Source organism: Heterocephalus glaber, unplaced genomic scaffold, assembly GCF_053883595.1.
Source record: "Heterocephalus glaber isolate CG9 unplaced genomic scaffold, H.glaber_assembly_v1.0 deba00000122, whole genome shotgun sequence".
Classification (NCBI taxonomy): Eukaryota; Metazoa; Chordata; class Mammalia; order Rodentia; family Bathyergidae; genus Heterocephalus; species Heterocephalus glaber.
In genome coordinates this window covers 11,663,552-11,685,784 of record NW_028258138.1, presented here as the reverse complement: position 1 = coordinate 11,685,784, position 22,233 = coordinate 11,663,552, and the positions used below count along the sequence as shown (strand labels likewise).

The following is a 22,233-nucleotide window of genomic DNA, read 5'->3' as shown; positions in this document are numbered from 1 at the left end:
GGAAATACTAACTTTGTTTCTTTAAAGGATGAATGCCCATGTACACTAACTATATTATTTTCTCTATGTTTAGTGATTATTTTTTATAGTTTTATAGATGAAAAACTTTTAAAATGTGGAATAGCCACAATTTATGAATAAGAAAACATTAATGAGACACTACATTTAGCTGGGTGTGGTGGCCCACGCCTGTAATCCCAGCTGAGGCAGGAGGACCACATGTTCAAGCCCAGCCTGGGCAACTTAGCGAGACCGTTTCAAAGTAAAAAAAGGCTGGAGATGTATTTCAGTGCAAAGGCCCTGGGTTCAATCCCCAGCATTGGGGGCGGCAGGGCTGGCGGGCGGCGACAATGGAAAGACAACGGGGGTGGGTGGGTGGGGTTGGGCCCCATGGCAACGACAGGACACGGATGATGACAACGCAACAGAGACACGCACCTAATATTTAAATTTTTGTGTTGATTCAACACTAGTTTTTCAGGTGGTAACTTGAGAAAAAAAAAGATGCAAAATGCCTTAAGTCATATCTAAGCTCAAAATTAGTTTTTTGTTTGTCTGTTTTTTTGAGACAGGGTTTTGCTATGTAATTCAGGCTGGCTTGCAATCACTATGTAGCCCAGCCTGGCGATTCTCCTGCCTCAGCCTCCCACCCAAGTGCTGGGAGTATAGGCGTGTGCTACCATGCCCAGCCCAAAATTACTTTTAAAAAGCCACGTAACCTCGTATTAAAATTTTAAAATAATGAATTATAAAACTGTACCTTTATGGACTTCTGGTTCACTTTATAATTTCCTCGACTCAGTTTCTGCAGGGCACGATAAGCATCTTGCCTATGAACCATAACGATATAGGCACAACCCCTTGGAGGAATCATCTGGTCCAAAACATTTAGTATTACAAAAGATAGCAAAAGAGCAAGAATATTTAATGTTAAGAAACCAGTTTCAACAATCTTATTCCTCACTGCCCACGCCTGTGAGGTATAATCTAAGGTTAAATTAATTTGTGGTAACATTGGTCTCTGACTCTTCCAAATTTTGTTATACAAAGACTTTTTACTAGAAAAAAGGTTTTAAGGTAAACTTGGCTATCCAAAATATATTAAATTCAGAGAATGCTAAACATGGACAGAGGACACCTAACCTTGCAGCCACAAATTGTGCAAACTGTGACTCAGGTCTCAAGTCCTTAATTTCATATAATGACATTAAACACATCTATCCTGTCATTAAATAATCAAACTCACATTAATTGATTCAATGGGACCAAACTCTTCCAAGAGACTTGCAACATCCTGCTGAGTAGTCCTTTTGTCCAGCTGTCCCACCCAGAGAGTAGTACTACAAACTTAAAATAAAATTATAATCAGGACAGTATTAACATTTGATAAGTACCACTGTACCTTACATCAAAAAAATCATTACATAAAATGTACGAGTTATATTATGATACCAAAAGCTTAAACAGAAAATCTTATATAATTTTTTTTTTTTTTTTGGTGCCAGGGATCGAACTCGGGTCCTTGCGCTTGCGCAGCAGACGGCAAAACCACTGAGCTAAATCCCCGGCCCCTTATATAATTTTTTTAAGATTTCAGAAAATTTTGTCAGTACTTCCACAAGTGGAATTGGGACAGGCATACTCAAGAGTTGGAGAAAAACGCTCTTTTTCTAAATAGACATAAAGATATCATCTATGAAAACTGAGGCCATAAAAGCAGATTCACTTGCCCACTGTTACCCTGCCAGTCAACAGCAGAATTAGGACTTGAGTCCAAGTCCTTACCAACCAGTTTAGTGCTCTGTTCACCATATGCAGCCATCCTTTCCCAACTCTGGAGTGTACAGTTTTTCTTTTATGCTGTGTCTTTTAGGCTGTGTTCATACTTACAGAGCCAGGAATTTTACATATACTCATTATGAATTAAATCTGTGTAAGTTACTGATTTACATCAAGAGTATGTCTAGTATAGCTTATTAAACATATTTTAAAGATACCTGATATGATTCAGGAGATACTGCAAGCTAATACATTTTGTAAACAATCAAATGTTTATAAAAGAAAGAAGGTAGAAGTTATTCCAAAAAAAGAACATCCTCCCATCTTTCCACTGTATATTGAACTAGCTAAGGATTTTTTTTTTTTTTTTTGATACTGGGGATTGAACTTGGGACCTTGTGCCTACAAGGCAGGCACTGTAACCACTGAGCTAAATCCTCGGCCTAGCTAAGGATTTTATAGTACATAAATTCAAACAAGGCATGAGAATGCAATATTTAGAATAGAACAACAAAGTCATAACATTTCATTTATGGCTTTGCTAACAGTTACAAAGCATTTCAAATCTCTGACAAAAAATAAGGTAGGAAGTCTGAATACAAAGTTGTATTTACCACTTGCAGTTTCTGGTTTGATCTGAGGAAGGCCTTTCTGTCGACGTTCCCTCTCTTTCTCTCGATCCCGTCTTTCTTGGGATCGAGACCGAGGAGAATGTCTACGTCTATCCCTGGATCGAGATCGAGAACGTCGGTGACGAGACCTTCGAGATCTAGAACCAGATCTTGATCGTCTCCTCTTTGGTGACCTAGTATTTTCATTACGAGGGAGAATGGATCGCACAGGAAGAGAAAGCAGAGGATAATAGGGTAAGTGCATTCAAAGCAAGGAAGAGTATTTTGAGGGGGATTAATGGAATGTCTTACACTATAATAAATTTTCATTTAAGTATTCACTACACTTCTACTGCCCCTTGCATATCTATACACAAGCACGGGATCAATTCAAAGGAAGCAATGTGGGTAAGATAACAGACCTTAGACTTAAAAAGAAAACAAAACAGCATTTCTTTTGCCCTCTTTTCCCCACATACAGGCATATAAATATACTGTTACTGTATTAACGATATCAGTATCTGAAAATTGTCTAATCTGATTTTCATCTATATGTCTCCTAAGACATACAGAGCTGGCAATATAAATTACCTGGATGCTGACCTAGATCTTGACTTTCTGTTATCAGACATATGCCGCTTAACCTCTGGAATACAAGGTTGTTCTACTTCCATCTCCTTAAAAACAAAACCAACATAGAGTGAGACATGTGGGAATTATAAAGAGACTAAAATATAACAAAAGCTAAATTAAAAATCTCTGAGGAAACTGTCTTTTGGTTACTTGGGACTAAATTATTAGGTTTTTTTCCTTTGGTACCAGGGATCGAACTCAGGTCCTTGCGCCTGCGAGGCAGGTGGCAGAACCACTGAGCTAAATCCCCCGCCCACTAAATTACTAGTTTAATAAGGAGTCACCATCATTGGGAAAAATACCAAACAAAAAAATTTCACTAGATTAGAGGAAATACTTCTCTAGTCTGGAAGTTACTTTGCACAAATTACCCTCCATTTTTACAAACTATCATCTAACAAATTAGGCACTGGTTAAGCCTCCTACACTCCATCTCAATGCTTACAGAATTCTGTGGAAGTTGGTAGTATTACAATGTCCACTTTCCAGGTGAAAAATTTAAGAGCACAGAGAGGGTTTAAAATATGCCCAAGGTTTTCCTTCCTATTAAAGAATGAATTCAGCAAATAAGCAAGAATCTGCACATAAATCAAGGCAACCAAAATGACAACTGACAATCCAAGAACAAAATTTTACCTGCTGATGTGGCTTCTGTGTAAGTTGTTCGGTTTGTGCCTGAAAAGAGGGTTGGAAAGTCTGCTGCACTGGTGGAGTTGGAGGAATCACAGGCTGAGCCATGGGAGGAAATGGAGGTGTGGGAAGAAGTCCAAATCCTGGCATCTGTCCATTAGGAGGAAGTGGAACCTTTCGTTTTTAAACATAGGTATGAGTAGATTTTAAGTAACGGCTACCAAAAAATAGTAATTTACTTTACATAAAAGTAAAATATAGTCAATAAATTTTGATCAAGGAAAAGCTACAATGAAATTAACACTGTTTAGCAATTTCTCCTGGGATAGTCTTTCTCTGCAGTATCATTACATTTTTAAGTCCTGTATATAGGTTAAAAATTCTATGATCCACTCCAAAAGTTTTAAATACACTGATTTGGTTCTATGTATTTAAGGACAGCTTTAGTTAAAAGAAGGAAGCATTGAACTCAAAAGTCAAAAAATATTTCTGCAAATTGTCTTCTTTCAAGTTAAAAAAAAATTCACTAAGAGCAACTTCAATATATTGAATTTTTTAAGAGTTTCAAATAAAATATAGTAATAATGAGAGGAAACCACAACCTAACATATTTCTGTACGTACAATTCAAACACCAATACAAAACTTACTATAATGTCATAAAACATCTTTCTAAATTATTTATTAACTGTTGGAAATATGCATTCAATAACTACTGGAAATACTTTCATGGGTTTTCTCCATATTTTAAACAGGCTTATAAAATACTTTCTACAATTCATCAATGGGTCAATAAATCACTGTATCAATTTCATATTACCAAATATAAAGAATGGACTGATGGGCCGGGGATTTAGCTCAGTGGTGCCATCGCCTGCCTCGCTAAGTGCAAGGTCCTGAATTTGATCCCCAGTACCCAAAAAAAAAAGGACTGAAAATGATACAGATGAGAAAATGAATATAGTGTAAAGAGGTTTCAGAACTGTTTCTAAATAGGCTATAAAGCAGTATTTCTACAAGCTGGTTGTACAACAGGATCACTACACTGTAGAATTAAAAAAAAAAAAAGCACCAATTCTTTAGAACTACAATAGCACGGGAGGGCTAGACTGTGTTTTTAAATGCCTTCCCTGGCCTCATAATTTAAGATGCACAGCCTAGTTTTAAAAGCCCAATCAAGAGGATTTACAGAAACAGATCCATTTGATCCCCGATACCAAGAAAAAAAAAAAAGACACAGGGTCCAATGAGCAAATCTCTATTAACTTCCTACAATTAATTCTCCAGTGTGCTACATACATTCCTTTTATTACAGATTTCAAACTATATTCCCAAACACTGGGTTGAAAGTCCTCTAAAATATCTAATCATACAACATATAGTCAAAAGGGCTCCTGCAAGGGAAAAAGCTAACTATCTCTATAAACTATTTTAACTAAAATACCTATTACTCAAATATAGTCAAGCATATTATATTTAGCAACCTTGTTTTAATTAAAATAAAACGCAACTCAAAACAGCTTTTATCCAAGGCACAGTTCTACTTAGCCAATCATACAACTAAGTAACAGTAGTCTGCAAAGTGCAAACCACACTAAGGAACATAACTGAAGTTATCATAATCCAACTTTGAGAAAAATGGCTATACCTGGTGGCGCATGGGATCTTGTATTCCCATCATTCGAGGCTGAAATTGATCCATATTTTGATGTGTGTATGTTGGCTGCTGCATGCTATCTCCAGGAAACCCACTAAAAAAAGGAGGGGTAAGATTCTCAGTCACATTTAAGATACAGGAACAATGCTGTTCAGAAGTCACTAATAAGCATGTTACTGAATCATATATTTATTGATCTATTAATCTATATACTCAGTATTATTCTCAATATAAAAGCCATTTTTATTTTAAATCTGAAAAGATACCCTCTTTGTTTCAAAGAAAACCTTAACAGAACAATTTTACAAAAACAATAACTCCATTGTAAACTGCTTTTATTGCTAAATATTAGTTGTCTTACAACTACTACCAACTTTATGCGTCAAGGAATTAAAAACAACTTACAATGGTGCCTGCGGCGGAGGAGAGGCAGCAGCGGGTGCAACAGGTGCAGCAGCAGCAATGGGGACAGGCGTGGCCACGACAGGCACAGGAGGTGCTGAAGCAGCAGCAGTAGTGGCGGCGGCTGCTGCAGCAGGGGCTGCAGGGAGAATGGCAGCGGCATCCTCTTTTTTTGATTCTTCCACAGCTTCTGGCTCATCATCATAATCAAATCTATCAAGCAGCTTCTGGAATAGGTGTGTCAATATTCCATTTTAAAATGCTGGCTGTGATTCACGAAACAAGAAGCTTACAGAAACAACAGATGTTTGCCTTCACACATAACCACACCATGCTGTTGTATACAATTTCATTTTCCTACATGTTCAAGAGGATCTTGGTTCAAAAGCATTAATAATTTTTATAAATGTCATTCTGGGAAAAACATTTTTTATTCTGATTTCTTTCTCCAATGATTAATTCAATGGTTTCTTTTTTCATGACTTTTTATCTGCTCATTTCATAATTAATTTGGCAATATACTATTTTTCTAAAGTATTCATTTACTGAGACTAAAAATTCCTGGGACTCTGTGCACATGAAAACGAGTGTTCACTCTCAGTCGCCATAAAACATAAAAACTGTCCTATATAATCACTATAAATGCATATAGAAAAATGCCCACATGCTTGCACAAGAATATATTAATGTAAAAAAGAGAGTGACGTAGGACAGAGCACAAAGGAATTTCACCTGTTCACTACATTCTTTCTCAAAACTTCATAGCTTATATCAGATTACTGGTGATTTTCATTTTAAAAAATCAATATACTTCATGAGGTTCAATGTCTAGAATAGCAGTTTAAGCCAGGCGCAGTGATGCATGTTTGTAATCCCGCATTGAGGAAGGCTGAGGCAGGTGGCCTGGAAATCTTGAGTCCCACCTGGGCAACTTAGTGAGACCGTCTCCAAAGAAAAGGGAGGTAGGGATACAGCTCAGCAGCAGCGCACCCCTGGGTTTGATTCCCAGCACTGGGGGTGGGGGTGGGTTAAAAATAAAGACTTCTTTAGAAAAGATGGTAACATATTGAACATCTACTGTGTTCCCATAGACTACAAAGATACTTCAATACCACAAGAGCCCTGCAATGTAGATCTAGTTTCTTCTTTTTATAGACAGGGAAACAAAGGCTTAGGTAATTAAGAAATATAACTTAGTTGTGCTGTCAGTAAATGGCAGAATCAGAATCAAGATGTGGACAGTGGTCTTTTTGTACTTCAAAGCGCTCAGTATTTGGCCTCCAAAAAGCAAACTTTGCTTTCAAACTGGCCCACTCTACTCATGGATTTTAACCTCAAATTCCTAAACTGAAGTTGCTCTACAGCACTTCTGCCTAGAGATTCTGGTTCTATTTTACTGAACAACAGAGCTCTAAATTAGGAAGGGAAGGTTCCTCCTTGGACAACAAACAACATAATGTAGTACCAAACCAGGTGTTCTGGGATAGACAGAGCTAATGTGTTTTTTTATTTGACTTTAGCTCAGGTAATTATTTCTTGTAAATGAACAATCAGTATTTTCCAAACACAAACATAGTCTAGGCACTCTGCATATATATTAACTTATTTAAACCGCCATGGTAGCAATAAAATAGTTATTACCATCATTTTACAGTGATGAACTCTGAACATTTAAGTAATTCAACAATAGGATAGTCAGTAACGAGCCAAAATTAAAACTTTGGCCCAAGTTTTTCAAGAAAACAAAACCTATGATCTTTGCAGCTTATCACAGATAGGGTCTTTAACATTTTGTGATCTATATTTATTGCTCTGGAAGAAGACATGAAGTGATTAAAAAACTGAAGTCTATCCAAAAATAAATTTTCAATGTTCTGGAGGAAACTGAACATCTAGGAAGAAGGTGAAATAGACAAATTATTCTAAGTTACTAGCTTAAAATAGACCTTCTTAGCCAAATAAAAAAGCAGGGAATTCCTTTTTGTAAATTTCATAGAAGCGTCAAAAGTAGCCAATCCATTTAAGACAAAAACATTAGAGGAATTAAGAAAATAGGGATTACCCACTATCATGGCTTTTACTCAATATTTTTCTGCAAGTCATAGCCATCAGGACACTATGGAAAGCTAAGTGGAAAATTCATGACAGCTAAGTAGAAAAGTAGCATTTATTACTGTGACCATTCACAAGTCAAAATAAAATACAAGTTTTTTTTTCCCCTATGACACTCTGAATCAAATTAAGTGTTATGAAACACGACCAAATAATAAGGAAAAAATGTGTAAGACCTATATAAAGAAAATTATACAGTTTTGGTAAATGGATAGTCTAAGTCTATAGTTTTTAGTACTTCCCAAATTAACCTTTAAATTCAGAAAAATGCTAACATTTACCAGAAAGTTCACCTACACAAATATACTGTGATAGTTCATTTTATGTGTCAACTTGGCTAGGTTAGTGATGAGTTGTTAGGTTATACTCTAATCCAGATATAGCTGCGAAGGTACTTTTTTTAGATGAAGTAATGATTTAAACCAGTAGGCTTTGAGTAAAGCAGGTATCCTCTCTAATAAGCAGGCCTCAACAATCAGGTGAAGGTCTTATGAACAAAAACTGCGGCATCCTGAAGTTCTCGAGACTATGACAGGGAAACACGCTGAGTTTCCAGTTTGCTTCCCTGTGGAATTCAGACTCAGGCCTGCAATGTTAACTCTTACCTGAATTTCCAGACTGCTGACCTGCCCAACCAATTTCAAATGTGCTGGGCCCCCAACTACATGAACCAATTCCTTAAAATAAACCTCTTTCCAACCATCCATCAATCAACTGATAAAAATCATTGGTTCTGTTCCTCTGAAGAACCACTATATTATATGATCATGAATAGCCAGAGAAGGTCTGAGAGATTGAGTAGGGAACATGCGGAAATAAAATACAGTATATATGTGCTGGGAGTGGAGCTCAGTGGTAGGGTGCCTTCCTAGCATGTACAAAGCCCTGGGTGCCATCCCCAGCACCAAAAAACAAACACACACACGTTATTTCAACTGTCATGATGCAGAAACATATATATTAGTCTGACAGAAGAGTCTAGAAATAAACATAGAAGTATAGAGAAAATTTAGCGTATGAAAAAATACTGAATAATAGAATACAGGCTTATCTTCAAAACTGTAAAGACAACTATATTGAAGCAAACTCTAAAATGCATTCCAGAGAGACTAAACGACAAACACAAAAGACAAAGATATAAAACTACTAGAAAAGTATATAGAATTATTTTAAATATAGGTGTGGAACATTTGCAAATCAAAACACAGAAACAGCTTCATGAACAAAACCACCCATATTAAGAATTTATGTTCACTCATGCACAGAAACAGGTGTGAAAGAACATACACAAACAAATCTGTTCGAAGTATTATGAAAACTGCTTCCCACTTTTCCTTTTTAACTTGCTTTTCCATACAAGCATGTACTCCAATTTTACTCAAAAATTTATTCAACTGTTGGGCATGGTAGTATGTTCATGTAATCCTAGCTACTCAGTCAGGAGGCTGAGGCAGGAGGATTATGAATTTGAGGCCAGCTTAGGCAACATAGCAAGATTCTGTTTCAAAATAAAAAAAGGGCTAAGGATGTAGCTCCCTGCTCCCCGCATCCAATCCCTATAGTAAATAAATAAATATCCAACTTTTTAATCAGTAGTCATTCATAAATCACCAAGCTATAATGAAAACCAGTATTTACCATATAGATTTTTAATTTGAACTGCTAGCAATAAATTTCTTAGAATTAGAATGTTGGAAAGAATCAGAAATTTTAGAGGTGATGAAACAAGTTGTTGTCATTTAGTTCTACGACTTTTAAGCTTTCATATTGTTTTGCAGTGAAACTTGAAAAATGAAACTTTATACAGCCATAAACCGAATTAAAAAAAAAAAATAGACAAGAGTGAAGCTGTGTGGGTTAAGATCCCACAGGAAGCTCTTAAGCTGTTCATGTCTGGCACACCCATGCCCCTAGTGGCAGCTTCTTAAACATGCCTAAGAATCCTAATGCCCAGCGGTGCCAGTGAAATACAATGAACCAACCCAAGCCCTCACGGAGAATGGCTAAACTGTGATATGCCCATGTAATGCAGTATTACACAGTAAGGATTTAATGAAACAGATCTTAATCCGTTAAAAGCAACAACAACCAAACAAAAGTATTAAGATCAAAACATGCAGATGTATATTATATCAAAGAAAAGCATTATCTCCATAGGCAATAAATTCTAAGACACACAGCAAAATGTCACAGAAATAGCCACGTATGGGAGTTATGAGAAAAATTTTTCTATCCACTTTCCTTATTATTGAAAATTTCTGCAATGAGCACATAATTACATTTATAATCAGGAAAAATAATGTTTTGGTGCAGAAGAGGATCCCTCAAACCATAAACAAAGCAAACAATCCAGAGAAGCACAAAAGGGAACTCCCACAAGCCAAGTAGAGCGACAGTGAGGTGGGTGATGTGAGAGAAGCGTACCTTATCAAATGCAGTTTTTTGTTCAGGTGGGGGGAAAGCAGCTTTTTGTTCAGGTGGTTGTGTAGGAGCTGTCTTTAACTGAGCTGTGATAGCCTGAACCTGAGCCATCACAGCATTGTCAAGGGCGGGAGACTGTGGTTTTGGAGGTTGTTGAAAAGTCTGAAGGATCTGCTGAAGCTTAAAGAATGGGAAAACTGATAAACCACAACAAAGTAACCATAGTATCAAAATTAATCTACTGAAAAAAACCTTAAGGGTGACTGAAAATAGCATAGGCATTAAGAAAACTGAAAAAAAAAATTGACCTTTTACTAATAGGTTAAATTTGTGACTGAATATATCAGGCAGGTACAGGGTATATCACTTAAAAGTTAAAAATGTATGCCGATAATCCCAAAGATATGATGGTCAAAGAGAAAATACACTGAATGTGAACAAAGTAAGTTTTTTAGAAATACAGAATTATTTCCAATCCCCAAAATTTTGCAGTCAGTCAGAAATGCTAGAACCGTGAACAACACCGGGCCCCTGGCAGTTCTTGTTCCCTTGATTTTCACTTTCACATTTTCTTTATTAGTTCAGTCTTTGCTTCCCCACTGAAAACTTAAGTTCAAAAGTAGACATACTTTCTCTCTTTAATGTGCTTCTGAATAAGAATAGAAGATAAGCACTGACAACAGTACCTAACCATGCGAACACTTGGATCCTTGAGTAGCAGCTTACCTGTTGGCCTTGAGTTGTCTGAAACAGCTGAGCCACAGCAGCGAAAGCATCAGAGCTGGGCAACTGTGGTACAGTAGGTATGGAGTTCGGAGTGGCTTGTGGAGGTTCAGAAGAAATTTTTACTGGAGGTGGAGGTGAGCCTAAAAAAGAAAAGGGCATTAATTAAAGGCCTAAGAAAATGTGAACTTACAGATTTCTCTTTTAAAGCCCCTTTAAATTTCTTTGCTAAAATAAAATTCCATCCAGTTTATATAGATTGTGGTAACTAGGGTTTATATCATAACAAGTTATCAAAAGAGCATATAAAAAAAAAGCGTATTTACATTAGAAAATAAGAATTATGGAAAAAAACTGTTCCAGATGTAAGTGCAAGTTTCCACCAAAATACACAAATCCAAAACCCTTCATGTACAAAATCTGTACTATTATCTAAGCTCACAAATAGATTTGACTGTACCTTCATTATTGGTGACATTTTCTGCTACAGGGGCAGCATTACTGGTTCCTGCTGCCATGTCCAAAAGAGGTTGAATAATCTCAATTTTGAACACTCCATTTTTTTGCCAAAGGTTCAGCACACGAACTATTTTACTCTGTTACATGCCAAAAAAATTTTTTTTGTAAATAATTCATTATACTCGGTATTTTACAAAGAGAGCCACCTTCCCGCTAACATTTTTATATACCACGTCTTTCAAAAACAAACAATCCCATCAGAACTATAACCTAGTTAAACTATTTTAATTAGTCTACTTTGGTGGGTATAATTTAGCCAAGGACCAGAGACAGAATATAGACCCAGGGAATACTAGCTGGTGTTTTCACTACATTTTATTTACAGTTACACAAAGGTATTCCATCATGGACCAAAAAGTTATTTTAAGAGAACTAAAATGATAACTGTTAAAATATTTAGGAAACTGGTCTGTAATTGAGAAGTTAGTTGTTTTGTGACAAAGTAAATCTGAAGGAGATCCAGAGAACATGTGCTATACATGAATACAACTTTTAACTCCTACTCAATGAATTATCCTTTTTCCTCACAAGAGCATTCCCATAGAAATATAAGCAGAGATCCTATAACACCCAAATTTATATGCCATTTATTGTAAATGCTCCATTCTTCATTACTGAGTATACATACCAGTGTTAATTCTTCCACCTATTCAGAGTCCACTTACTATGTCTGTAATGCTCTTCTACCTCTCTAAACTACATTGTAAAACCAGCCATATATGTGAAGAGTTAAACACTACAGCCACAATGGCAAGGCTTTTAGAGTCTTCAATGATATAAACAGCCTGCTGCAGCATGTGTGCCATAGGTTCACCACCAGCCAGTGCTCTACAATATAATTGTTAAAACCACCTACGCTTGCTCTACCATCATTGTCTGTTGGGAAAAAATCATCAATTATTTGCCCCTTCCTTCTGGAATAAGCAGCAATCTGAGCACCGTCTTTCTCTACTATAAAATTTTTTCATTACTAAACTGCAGAAGCACATCTTTCCAACGTATTTTCTTTAAAGATATTTCTTTACCATATTTTTAAAGTTTTATTTTTTACAATAAGAACACTTAACATGAGATTCACCTTCTTGACAAATTTTTAAGTGTACAATCTAGGATTGATAACTATAGGTGCCATGTTGTTCAGCAGATCTCTAGAATTTATACATCTTGCTTAGTTAGAACTTCAGACCCGCTGATTAGCAACTTCCCATTTCTCTCCCCCCCGTAATCACTATTCTACTGAGTCTATAAATTTGATTCCTTTCATATTACAACAGTTCAACATTCCTCAAAGATTTCACACACAAAAAATGTGAAATGACCACTGCAAAGAAAATTGGGTATCACATCAAACTCCCAGAGATCACGCTACACAACTATCTTATCTGGTAATACAGTAGGCTAATATACATTTAAATAAATGTAATAAAACCCAAACCAACAAGAAAGCAAATTTTAAATTTAAAAATTAACAATACCTTATCTTCAGATGGACAAAGATATAAATATTGGAATGTGGCAGTTATGTTTTTAGAGAATCTTGGCCCAAAAACATCTTTATCAGTTCCAAACTGATGACGAGACTGTCGCACAATTGAGTCAATTACATATAACCCTGGAACTTTGTATTCTGGTTTACACTGCAAGGATAAAGATATAAAGTCAAGGGCCGGGGATTTAGCTCAGCGGTTTCGCCGCCTGCTGCGCAAGTGGCAAGGACCCAAGTTGGATCCTTGGTACCAAAAAAAGAAAAAAGATATATAAGGAAAGCAAAATCACAATTTGACATCCATTCAATGACCGCTTACAAACTACTCAGATGTTCATCTAATTGGCTAATTTGTCAAAATTTCCCACAAATGTATAGAGAACCAGTATTCACTGATACTTTAGGTGCCTAAGATTTTACTCTTCTCTGATCCATCTGCCTCCCCTGCCACAATTACTCAGAACTGACGTTACCAATCCTTACACCATCACCACACAAATTCATTTATGGTAGTCTCCACTCCAGCTCAACAATTTTTACCCTTTAAAATTACTTTAAAAAATGTTAATAATGTACCAATTTCAATGATGTTGATATTGTGGGTGTTGACAAAGGTAAATAGAAAAGCATATATTTTTATATATACATATACATATATTTCTAGTTGTGCTGGAAAAAGGTATAACCCCTTTTTAAAAGTAGTACATGTTTGTGATACATATAAATACCATCATTGCAGGAGCTGGAACATACACATCACATCTTAATCTTTTATTTCCCTTCCTTTATCCCCCCACCCCTCAACTCCCTTCCAGATATAAACGATTTAGCAATGAAGGCGAAGCCTTATTTGTCTCAACAATTCTACATCTAGGCATCGATGCTAAAGAAAACAGAGCCAAAGATGCATATATTTTTTCCATAAAGTTAGCTCTCAAAGCATTTTCTCTAAAAAGTAATGAGAAATATCTAAATATCCAGCTGAAAGGAACTGACAATAAATCATGGTAAAAATCTTATTTTTTTTTTGGTGGTAGTAGGGACTGAACCCAGGGCCTTTGGGCTGAGCTATATATCCAGCCCATTTTAAAATTTTGAGACAGGGTCTCGCTAAGTTTCCCAGGCTGGGCTCCCAGTAATGTACCATCATGCCTGACTTATACTTTGATACATACATGTATTAGTACATACTATACAACACACTTCTAAGTCAAGGGGATAAGACAAAGATATATGAGACTGTCCTCAGTCTTCTACTGAGGACATGCTAATCATACAAGCTAATCAGAAGGTAACAGCTATAGAACTAAAAATTGTTTTAATTCTGATGGGAATAGGGAAATACTGTGCAACTTTTTAAAAAGTAATTTCACTTGAAGTACTACTCAAAGGCACGTTAAAATGTCAACAGAGTAGATGAAATGACGGACAAGAAGCCCACCAGGCTTAGGGAAAGATCCTAGCCCAAAGAAAGATAACTATTAGATGCAGTAGAACAGTTTCAGTACATTGCCAAACTCACAGTAAATGCTCAATCAATAGTACTGTTTTTTAAACTTTTAGTGATTAAAAAGAACATCCAATTACTACTTTTTCTGTAGAGTGGTTTTGGAAGCAAGCATCCAAATTAAGATTTACAAATGTGCATCAAATAAAATGAGGTAATAATAAGATAGTTACCTTTTTGATGAATTTTTCTACTATTTGAACTACATGCTTATAAAGCTGAAAAGAATTAAAAGAAAATTATTGCAAATTTACATAATTAGATAATTCTACATTTCCTATAATTAGGAAATTCTTAAAACTGATATTTGCTGAGTTTAAAGAATTATTAAGATAATACTCAATGAACCATCAAAAATAATCTAAAATGACCAACAGAAAAAAACCCTTAAATAACATATCAGAAAAAAAAAAAAAATCGAAACAACCCTCTCTCCCCCATGAAGGTCTTTTTCATCAATGTTTAATCAATAAAACTTGATAAAGCAGGGTATCAGGCAACCTTAACAAAAAGTTTAAGAACAATGGAGTAAGAACTAAGCAATGCAGTTTATAAAATTAAGTTTAATCCCAGATAGGACATTTAATTTCATGCAGACTGAGGGCTTTTAAAAAGTTTTTTAATAAGAGGGAAGCTAATTGTTGGTTTATAACTAGGATTAAATAAAATAAAGAAACTTTTTGAAACAATACATTACAATGCAAATAAATGCACTGTAGTAAACCTTAAGCAAAAGCTGAGTAGTGTTCTAATGCTTTGATTCAGGCCTGAAACTCACAAAATGAAATCTCATTAAATAACATTTTCAAAATTTCAAGAACATTTCTAAATTAAATGTATTTATTTTACACTTACCTTAATAGCTTTAATAGCAGCTTTAGTGATGAGAATCATCTTGGCTCTAGAGATGGGAGGTTTCATATCCATAAGTGAAAAGAGCTTAAAAGAAAAAGAAGTAAAAAGGTAAATTCAGAGGTCAACTCCCTTGTTCTATGAAGATATGTGCAATCTATTTACTAAGAGAAAAACTAGCTTTTGGAGCTAAGAGTTTTAAGTTTGGCCAGTAAGTAAAAAATCATCAACTTCCCCACATATCTGTATTACCACTTAGAAAAATTTTAAAACTTTATCAAAGAAACAAAAAATTATTTGAATGGAAACAAACACACCATGTTCCTGGACTGAATGTGACAACAGTGTGTGACTGTCAATATTTAACATATTTTCAATCCAAATCTGAGATTTCAGAGAATTTCAAATAATTTTAAGGCTCATTTGGGGAGACACATAAAATCAGGCAAGAAATTTAAAACACCATTATAAAGTTCTAATAATATGTAATGCCAACATAAGAATTTACAGTTTCTTCATTTAGTCACAAAATCAACAGCTCATTATATAAAGGTCAACACCAAATTAATAAACCTCACAACAGTCATCAGGTGTTTCCATGGGGCTTAACCATGCATTTAACACTCCTTTCCCAAATCTAAACAAAATATCTTGACATGAAGAAGCTTCTATCTAGCCTCTTAAATTCTTATTTTTCTTTAGTTTACTCACAAGTATGCACTCCCCTGGGACTTCTAAAATTATTCTGAAATGTATTTCAGGGATTCCTGAGCATTACAAATCTTTCAAGAATCCCAGTTTCCTTTCTTTCCAGTTAATGTAGTATCTCATATATAGACCACCTCAGATATTGGCAGATGCTACAAAGCAGCCAGCCGAAAGAGCAAATGTCTTCTTCCCAGAGTAAATAGCCACATTTGGCAGCGCATTCTCAAAATTCACAATTTTCACAGCTTTTCAAAATTACAGACACAGTGGGATGATAGATGCAGTGACAATTTTAATGTCTCTTTTTTTTGTTGGTAACAGGGATCAAACTCGGGGATTTAGCTCAGTGGTTCCGCCAGCTGCCTCACAAGCACAAGGTCCCGAGTTCCATCCCCAGTACCAAAAAACAAAACAAAAACAAAAAAACAGTGACGACAATTTTAGAAGAGGCATGGGATGACAGGTATAATCAATATAAGGCAAGATATTCTTAAGCAGAAAAAGGTGAAATTTTTCTCTAAAGAAAATCACATGAGATATTTTAAAGAGGAAATCATTTTGGAAGAAAATGTCTAAATAAGTAATTTTATTTATCAGAGAATAAAAAATTTTCCTTGAGAATAAATGTGAAAAACAATTATAAAGGAAATAATAATCTTTGAAACTAAATAACCAGAAGTGGTGGTACATGCCTGTAATCCCAGCACTTAGGAGGCTAAGGCAGGAGGATAGCCAGGAGTTCCAGGCCAGCCTAGGCTACATAGCAAGATCCTGTCTCAAAAAATGGACCCCCCATCAACTAACTAAAGCAATGAGGGGCTAAGAAATAACAATTTAAATATATCAATTTGAACACAAATTCTAAAAATTAACACTACACGATTCATAAATTATATACATTTATAAAAGGTATATTCTAACTATAATAATGTAAGACAACTGCTTATTATAGTTTTATTTCCTTCTTTATACCTTGCAGAGACAGAAAATGCAAAAATTATTATATAGTTCTCAAAAGTGATCCACAGTAAGAACTCCTTCTCTGAGCAGAAAAAATTGGGGAGTATATTTTAATGAAGCCTAAGCCAGAGCTAATATTTATCTAATGCCCCAAATGGGACTTCTTTACCATTTTAGCAGTACAACTTCCTGTATTTAAAAAAGTCAAATGAGCACATGACAGATGATTATAGCTTCTTAGGAAAAACTCCATAGTCTGTATTTTAATTATCCTAACATTTTAAAAAGGAAAGCAGATTCCATGTTACAGCAGTATAACATTCGTTCAAACAAAAGACCAACAAGTCATAAAGGAAACATGGGAAAAGAGGAGGGAACCAACACTGGCCTACCTCCCATAGGTCAGGCAGTAATGAGTTAGGTGGTACATTGTATTATTTAATCATATTAACTAAAGTAGATTTCTTATACCTGTTTTGAGATGACACTTAGAAAGATTATCCAGGAAATGGATCTAAACTAAAAATTGTTGATTCTAAAGCTCATATTCCCTAACAGCACACTCAATCCCTTATTCAATATTGCTTACTATTTGTACAGAGACCACTGACTATAACAGAGAAATGCCAGGGCAGATGGCAGGATTCGGGCTCATTCCTACATATCCTTTCTCCAATGTCTAAGCCTGTGATTTCTCCAAATCCAATAGTGCAAATGACTTTCCAACCTTTGCAGGCACTTACATAGAAGCTGAATTAACAGGTAAAATTTTATTCTCAGATTGTTATCTTTGATAATTATTTATGATAGGTAATTCAGGGGGAAAAAATCAGGCAGTTATCTACTCCTGCCTGAATATTTTACTGATTCTGGGTAACAATGAAACATAGAAAACTTAATTTGGGATGTGAACTGAATATCCAGACAGGGACAGGAATAAGGATCTTTTAACACAGAAGACAATTCTGGTTAGAAAAAGAAAAGGTTACAGAATTGCAGTCAGCAGAATAGGTGAGGAGGAGTTTGTGTTTACAAGGAAACCCAGAACATATATGTAGCTAGAGTATACAAAAAACTCAAACGTAACGTAAGAGAGAAGAGCTGCTTAAACAGCAGCCCAAATCAGACACCTAGAAATAAAATCACATTTTGTTCTTTCACTTTGGTAACTAAGTTGCTGTAAGTGACTTCAATTTCTGAAAGTGATTTCAAATTCTAACTGATTAAATGTGTGGTAGGTGAAGAGGCAGGAGTGCATTGTAATTTTTCTTTCATTCACTGAATACCTGAGAACTTAAGTGGCCAATGACAATGTCTGGGACCTTAAGGCAATGGGATCATGTTTCAAAGCTTTATGGATGACCACCCTCATGTTTCTTAGGTTGCTTAAGATGCCCTTTACTTTTCTTTACCAATGCTTTTTTAAAATTTTCAAGCTGTGAGTTTGTATTGGATATTATTTAATGAAGAAAAACACAAAAGGCAGATATAGAAGTTCCAAAATTGGAGGTATAAAAAATTGCCTTTAAAAAACTCAATGAATGTTACTAATATTGTATTGGTCCCTTCAGAGCACAAATCTAGACCAATGTCTTCTTGGACAGAGATATCTAGAGATTATGCTGATAAACTCTGATATAAATTGATATACTTGCCTGGTAAACAAGTACACTGACATTTATAATAATTTGGACAGAAGTCGTCTTTATGGCGAGGCAGATATAATTCCATTTCACAGGTAAGTGCACTGAGGTTCAAGAATCTGCCCAAAGTCATAAAGCTGATTAAGTGGCAGAATTCAATCTGTAATTATCATTTTCCAAAACTCGAGTTAGTTCGAGGAAGTGTCTAATAATATGGAATTTATTTAGGAAATATCAACATAAAATAGCATGTAAACAATCATTAAAAGGACTAAGCAGCTAATTTAGACCTAAACTAGAGGGTAACATATTAAAATATAATCGATTGTCCTAAGAGGTTGGACCCAAAGATTTTTCTTTTTCCTTTTTGGTGGCACTGAACATGAAACTCAGGGGCACTCTATCCCTGAACACCTCTAGCCCTTTTTAAGTTGGGAAAGGATTTCGTTAAGACGCCCAGGGTTGGTTTCCGATATGTCATCCCCCTGCCTCAGCCTAACGTGTAGCTGGGATTATAGTCATGTGCCATACCACCTGACCCAACAATTTCACAACAAATATAAGTAGTAGAGAAGTAAAGTGATGTTGTACACCCAAGCAACAAGCTCAAGGCAATATGTTACTAAATATTTAATGTCAATTTTTTTGTGCTTAAATAGTCCTACAATTTGATAATGAATATAACAGGGGAAAAAATTGCCAGCATAGTTTAGATGATCAGAATAGAAGGCTAAAAATTTCAATTTCACAAGATTTAAGGCAGCATACTGTTTTTGTTTTAGATCTCAATTTTATCTTAGGACACGAAGGAGTGCTTTAAATAGGCAATGTTCTGAATGTGAAATTCTACTTCCCAAATAGTGACTCATCCAAATATTCCAGGGAAGACAGGGCTTCCTGTTTCAACTAATTTTGAGTTTAATTCTCAGGTCTTTAAATACCCTGTTGCTATCTTTATGAACTGTTAAACAGGTTACCAAATAAAAGCATCTAGTTAGTGCTTAGTAAATGTCAGCTCACTTTTCTATTCCTGGTCTCTAGTCCATCCTCCCTCACATATACCAACCTCCCTCCTCTTTTGTTTTCCTCAAAACTCAGTTATACTGTTCATTTTTTGTTTTTTTGGTACTGGGGATCGAATTCAGGACCTTGCGCTTGCGAGGCAGGCACCGGAACCACTGAGCTAAATCCCCGGCATACTGTTCATTTTTAATATGTTTTCTTTGTGTGGTTTATTTTTCTCATTTTACAGCAAAATTTTTTTGCTGTTTGTAAATGCTTTATTACTGAGTCGTTCCTTACCTGTAACTAGAACAAAGCTACAATTTAATAATCTTAAATAAAAAAGTATTGACAGACATGGTCACTGATACTGGTTGAGAAATCTCTCATAAGTATAAAATCCAATCTTGTGATATAAGATTTGCATTACAGGTACTGAATTATATCTTCATCTACAAAATGGGAATAACAGTTTCTACTTATTTAAGAAAGTTTAAGAATTAAATACAAATAATACAGACAAATGGACTCAGTGAAGCACCTATCACAGAGTTAAGTACACAACAGATGTTAACTATTATCACTACACGTATTTCTTACCAACATTCAAATCTCAGCTAACAGACCTGAAAGAGGAAAAAAACCTATCAGTTTTATATGTTAAGTCTGACAACCTAAAACATACAGACACTCATTTAACAACTGAGTTCTGTTCCTGTGACTAGGCTGTTAGATGAATTGATTGCCAAATGAGGAATTGTATATATGTAGTATGTACAATATTCAGAACAAAGAGATGGTCAAAGGAAGCTCTAATTTGATGACTTTGCTTTTATCTACATAATTCTTACTGTAATGTGTAACTACAGATCTATACTGTACAGAACAATCAGCAAAAATTACAGCACTGTATAAACAAGGTGTACTGTACAAAAAAGGAAACTGAGGCTCTATAAACAAGAGGTACAGAACTGTACAAAAAAATTTTTTTTTAAAGATGGGATGTAAGTCCAAGTGGCTGGTAATAAGTTCAAACAGCATGCCCCAGTCATAAGTCCTAATAGTCATTAAACAGGTTAAACAAAGAATATCTGTATTAGACATATTATCAAAATACTTCAATGAAAATGATTTGTTTTTAAGAATACATGCTCTCCAGGGCTGGGATTTAGCTCAGTGGTTCCGGCACCTGCCTCACAAGTGCAAGGTCCCAAGTACCAAAAAAAAAAAAAAAAGAATACATACTCTCCAATAACCTTTAAAATAAAATACAGGAGCCACCAACAAATCATCACATCAGCTGCGTTCAGGCAATGATGATCCCTTGTATGTCAGAAAAGGTAGGGATGAAAATTATTCAGAAAATCCAGGATATCTTATATAGAAAGTGCTCATCAATAATCATGATTGCAAAACAGATGCAATCCAGACGTGATCTTTAGCAAATCAATAGTGTCTATTCCTCCATTTCCTCCTCTATGCCCTCTCCTGGCATCCTAGCAGCTTCCACAAATTCAAGGTTACACTGATCACACAGTTGGTATGGCTGGAAGATGCGTTTTTAATGTGCAATTTTGGCTCATTAATGAAGAAGCTTCTGCAGGTCACTGCAAGGGACCAATGAAACTAAAATACTACCAGTAAGACATCAAAGAACCATGAACCTGCTTGACTTTATAATCATTGGAAATGCCAAATATCCTTGACAGTGAAACTGGCATTAATTAAGCCACTGCTCTGTCTGCCTCTACGGTAAATACCTTGGAAGAAAGATATATAAAATATGTAGTAAAGGAACTTACTAGCAAAGAGTGTAAGACAAAAATTAAACACACAGAACAATAACAGCGAAGAATTAACACTGATAATTGTTTCCTGTGGTTTGGAAGTGTATCTATAACCCTTGAGAAAACTGTACCGATGATACGAGACATTTCTACATGCTGAAAGGTTTCAAAAGTAACGCTTCTAAAGAGTTTGTTTACAACTGAAAATTTATTTAACGCCAAATGAATCAGTTTTATTATCACTTGAAGAACTGTTGGAAGCAAACAGTCCTTAGAAGTGAGCCCAACAGAGTGCACTGATAAATTCTTCTTGGCCCTTCGTTTGGCACAGCTGTTCTGTCTGTATCTCATGTGTTCAACAGGTCATAAGACTGTCCTCCAAATCACTCCCTTCTGCAGCAAAACAAGCAAACTATCATGAGGGTGCTTATTTTACCTCAATATCCAAAAAAGTCAGGTAGCTTATTCTCCCCCATACCAGATATTATAGAAATAACTCATATTTTGAAGACATCTGTCTTTTCATGAACGCTATGTTAATTTGTACAACATGTTTAGTGAATGTGCCTAAAACACAATAGGATAAATTCACTAGTCATTTAACAACTAAGTTCTGTCCCCCAATTGGGTCGTTATGTGAATTGGTCACTAAATGAGGAACAAAGAAATGGTCAAAGGAAACTCCAATTTGATGACTGCTTTTATTTGCATAACTCTCACATGCAGTACTGTAATGTATAACGACAAAAAACTAGTGATGTACTGTACAGTACAACCAGCAAAAATTACAGTACTGCATAAA

At 35.5% G+C, this 22,233-nt stretch overlaps 1 protein-coding gene across 6 annotated transcripts in view; it reads right to left on the bottom strand.

Annotated features, from left to right (window-relative positions):
- Scaf4 (SR-related CTD associated factor 4) overlaps positions 1–22,233 on the bottom strand; it is a 57,341-nt gene that overhangs the window by 17,908 nt on the left and 17,200 nt on the right. For 3 of the 6 annotated variants that reach the window (XM_004842276.3, XM_004842278.3, XM_087213171.1), the window contains 13 exons: positions 15,335–15,418; positions 14,653–14,697; positions 12,962–13,123; positions 11,428–11,563; positions 10,971–11,110; positions 10,248–10,424; positions 5,715–5,938; positions 5,301–5,403; positions 3,660–3,827; positions 2,982–3,067; positions 2,394–2,584; positions 1,247–1,347; positions 761–874 (listed from right to left, as the gene is read on the bottom strand). In XM_004842276.3, the coding sequence (XP_004842333.1) occupies positions 761–874; positions 1,247–1,347; positions 2,394–2,584; positions 2,982–3,067; positions 3,660–3,827; positions 5,301–5,403; positions 5,715–5,938; positions 10,248–10,424; positions 10,971–11,110; positions 11,428–11,563; positions 12,962–13,123; positions 14,653–14,697; positions 15,335–15,418 (1,731 nt within the window). The remainder of the gene's footprint in view (positions 1–760; positions 875–1,246; positions 1,348–2,393; positions 2,585–2,981; positions 3,068–3,659; positions 3,828–5,300; positions 5,404–5,714; positions 5,939–10,247; positions 10,425–10,970; positions 11,111–11,427; positions 11,564–12,961; positions 13,124–14,652; positions 14,698–15,334; positions 15,419–22,233) is intronic. The other 3 variants (XM_004842277.3, XM_021256148.2, XM_021256149.2) reach the window with 2 other exon arrangements.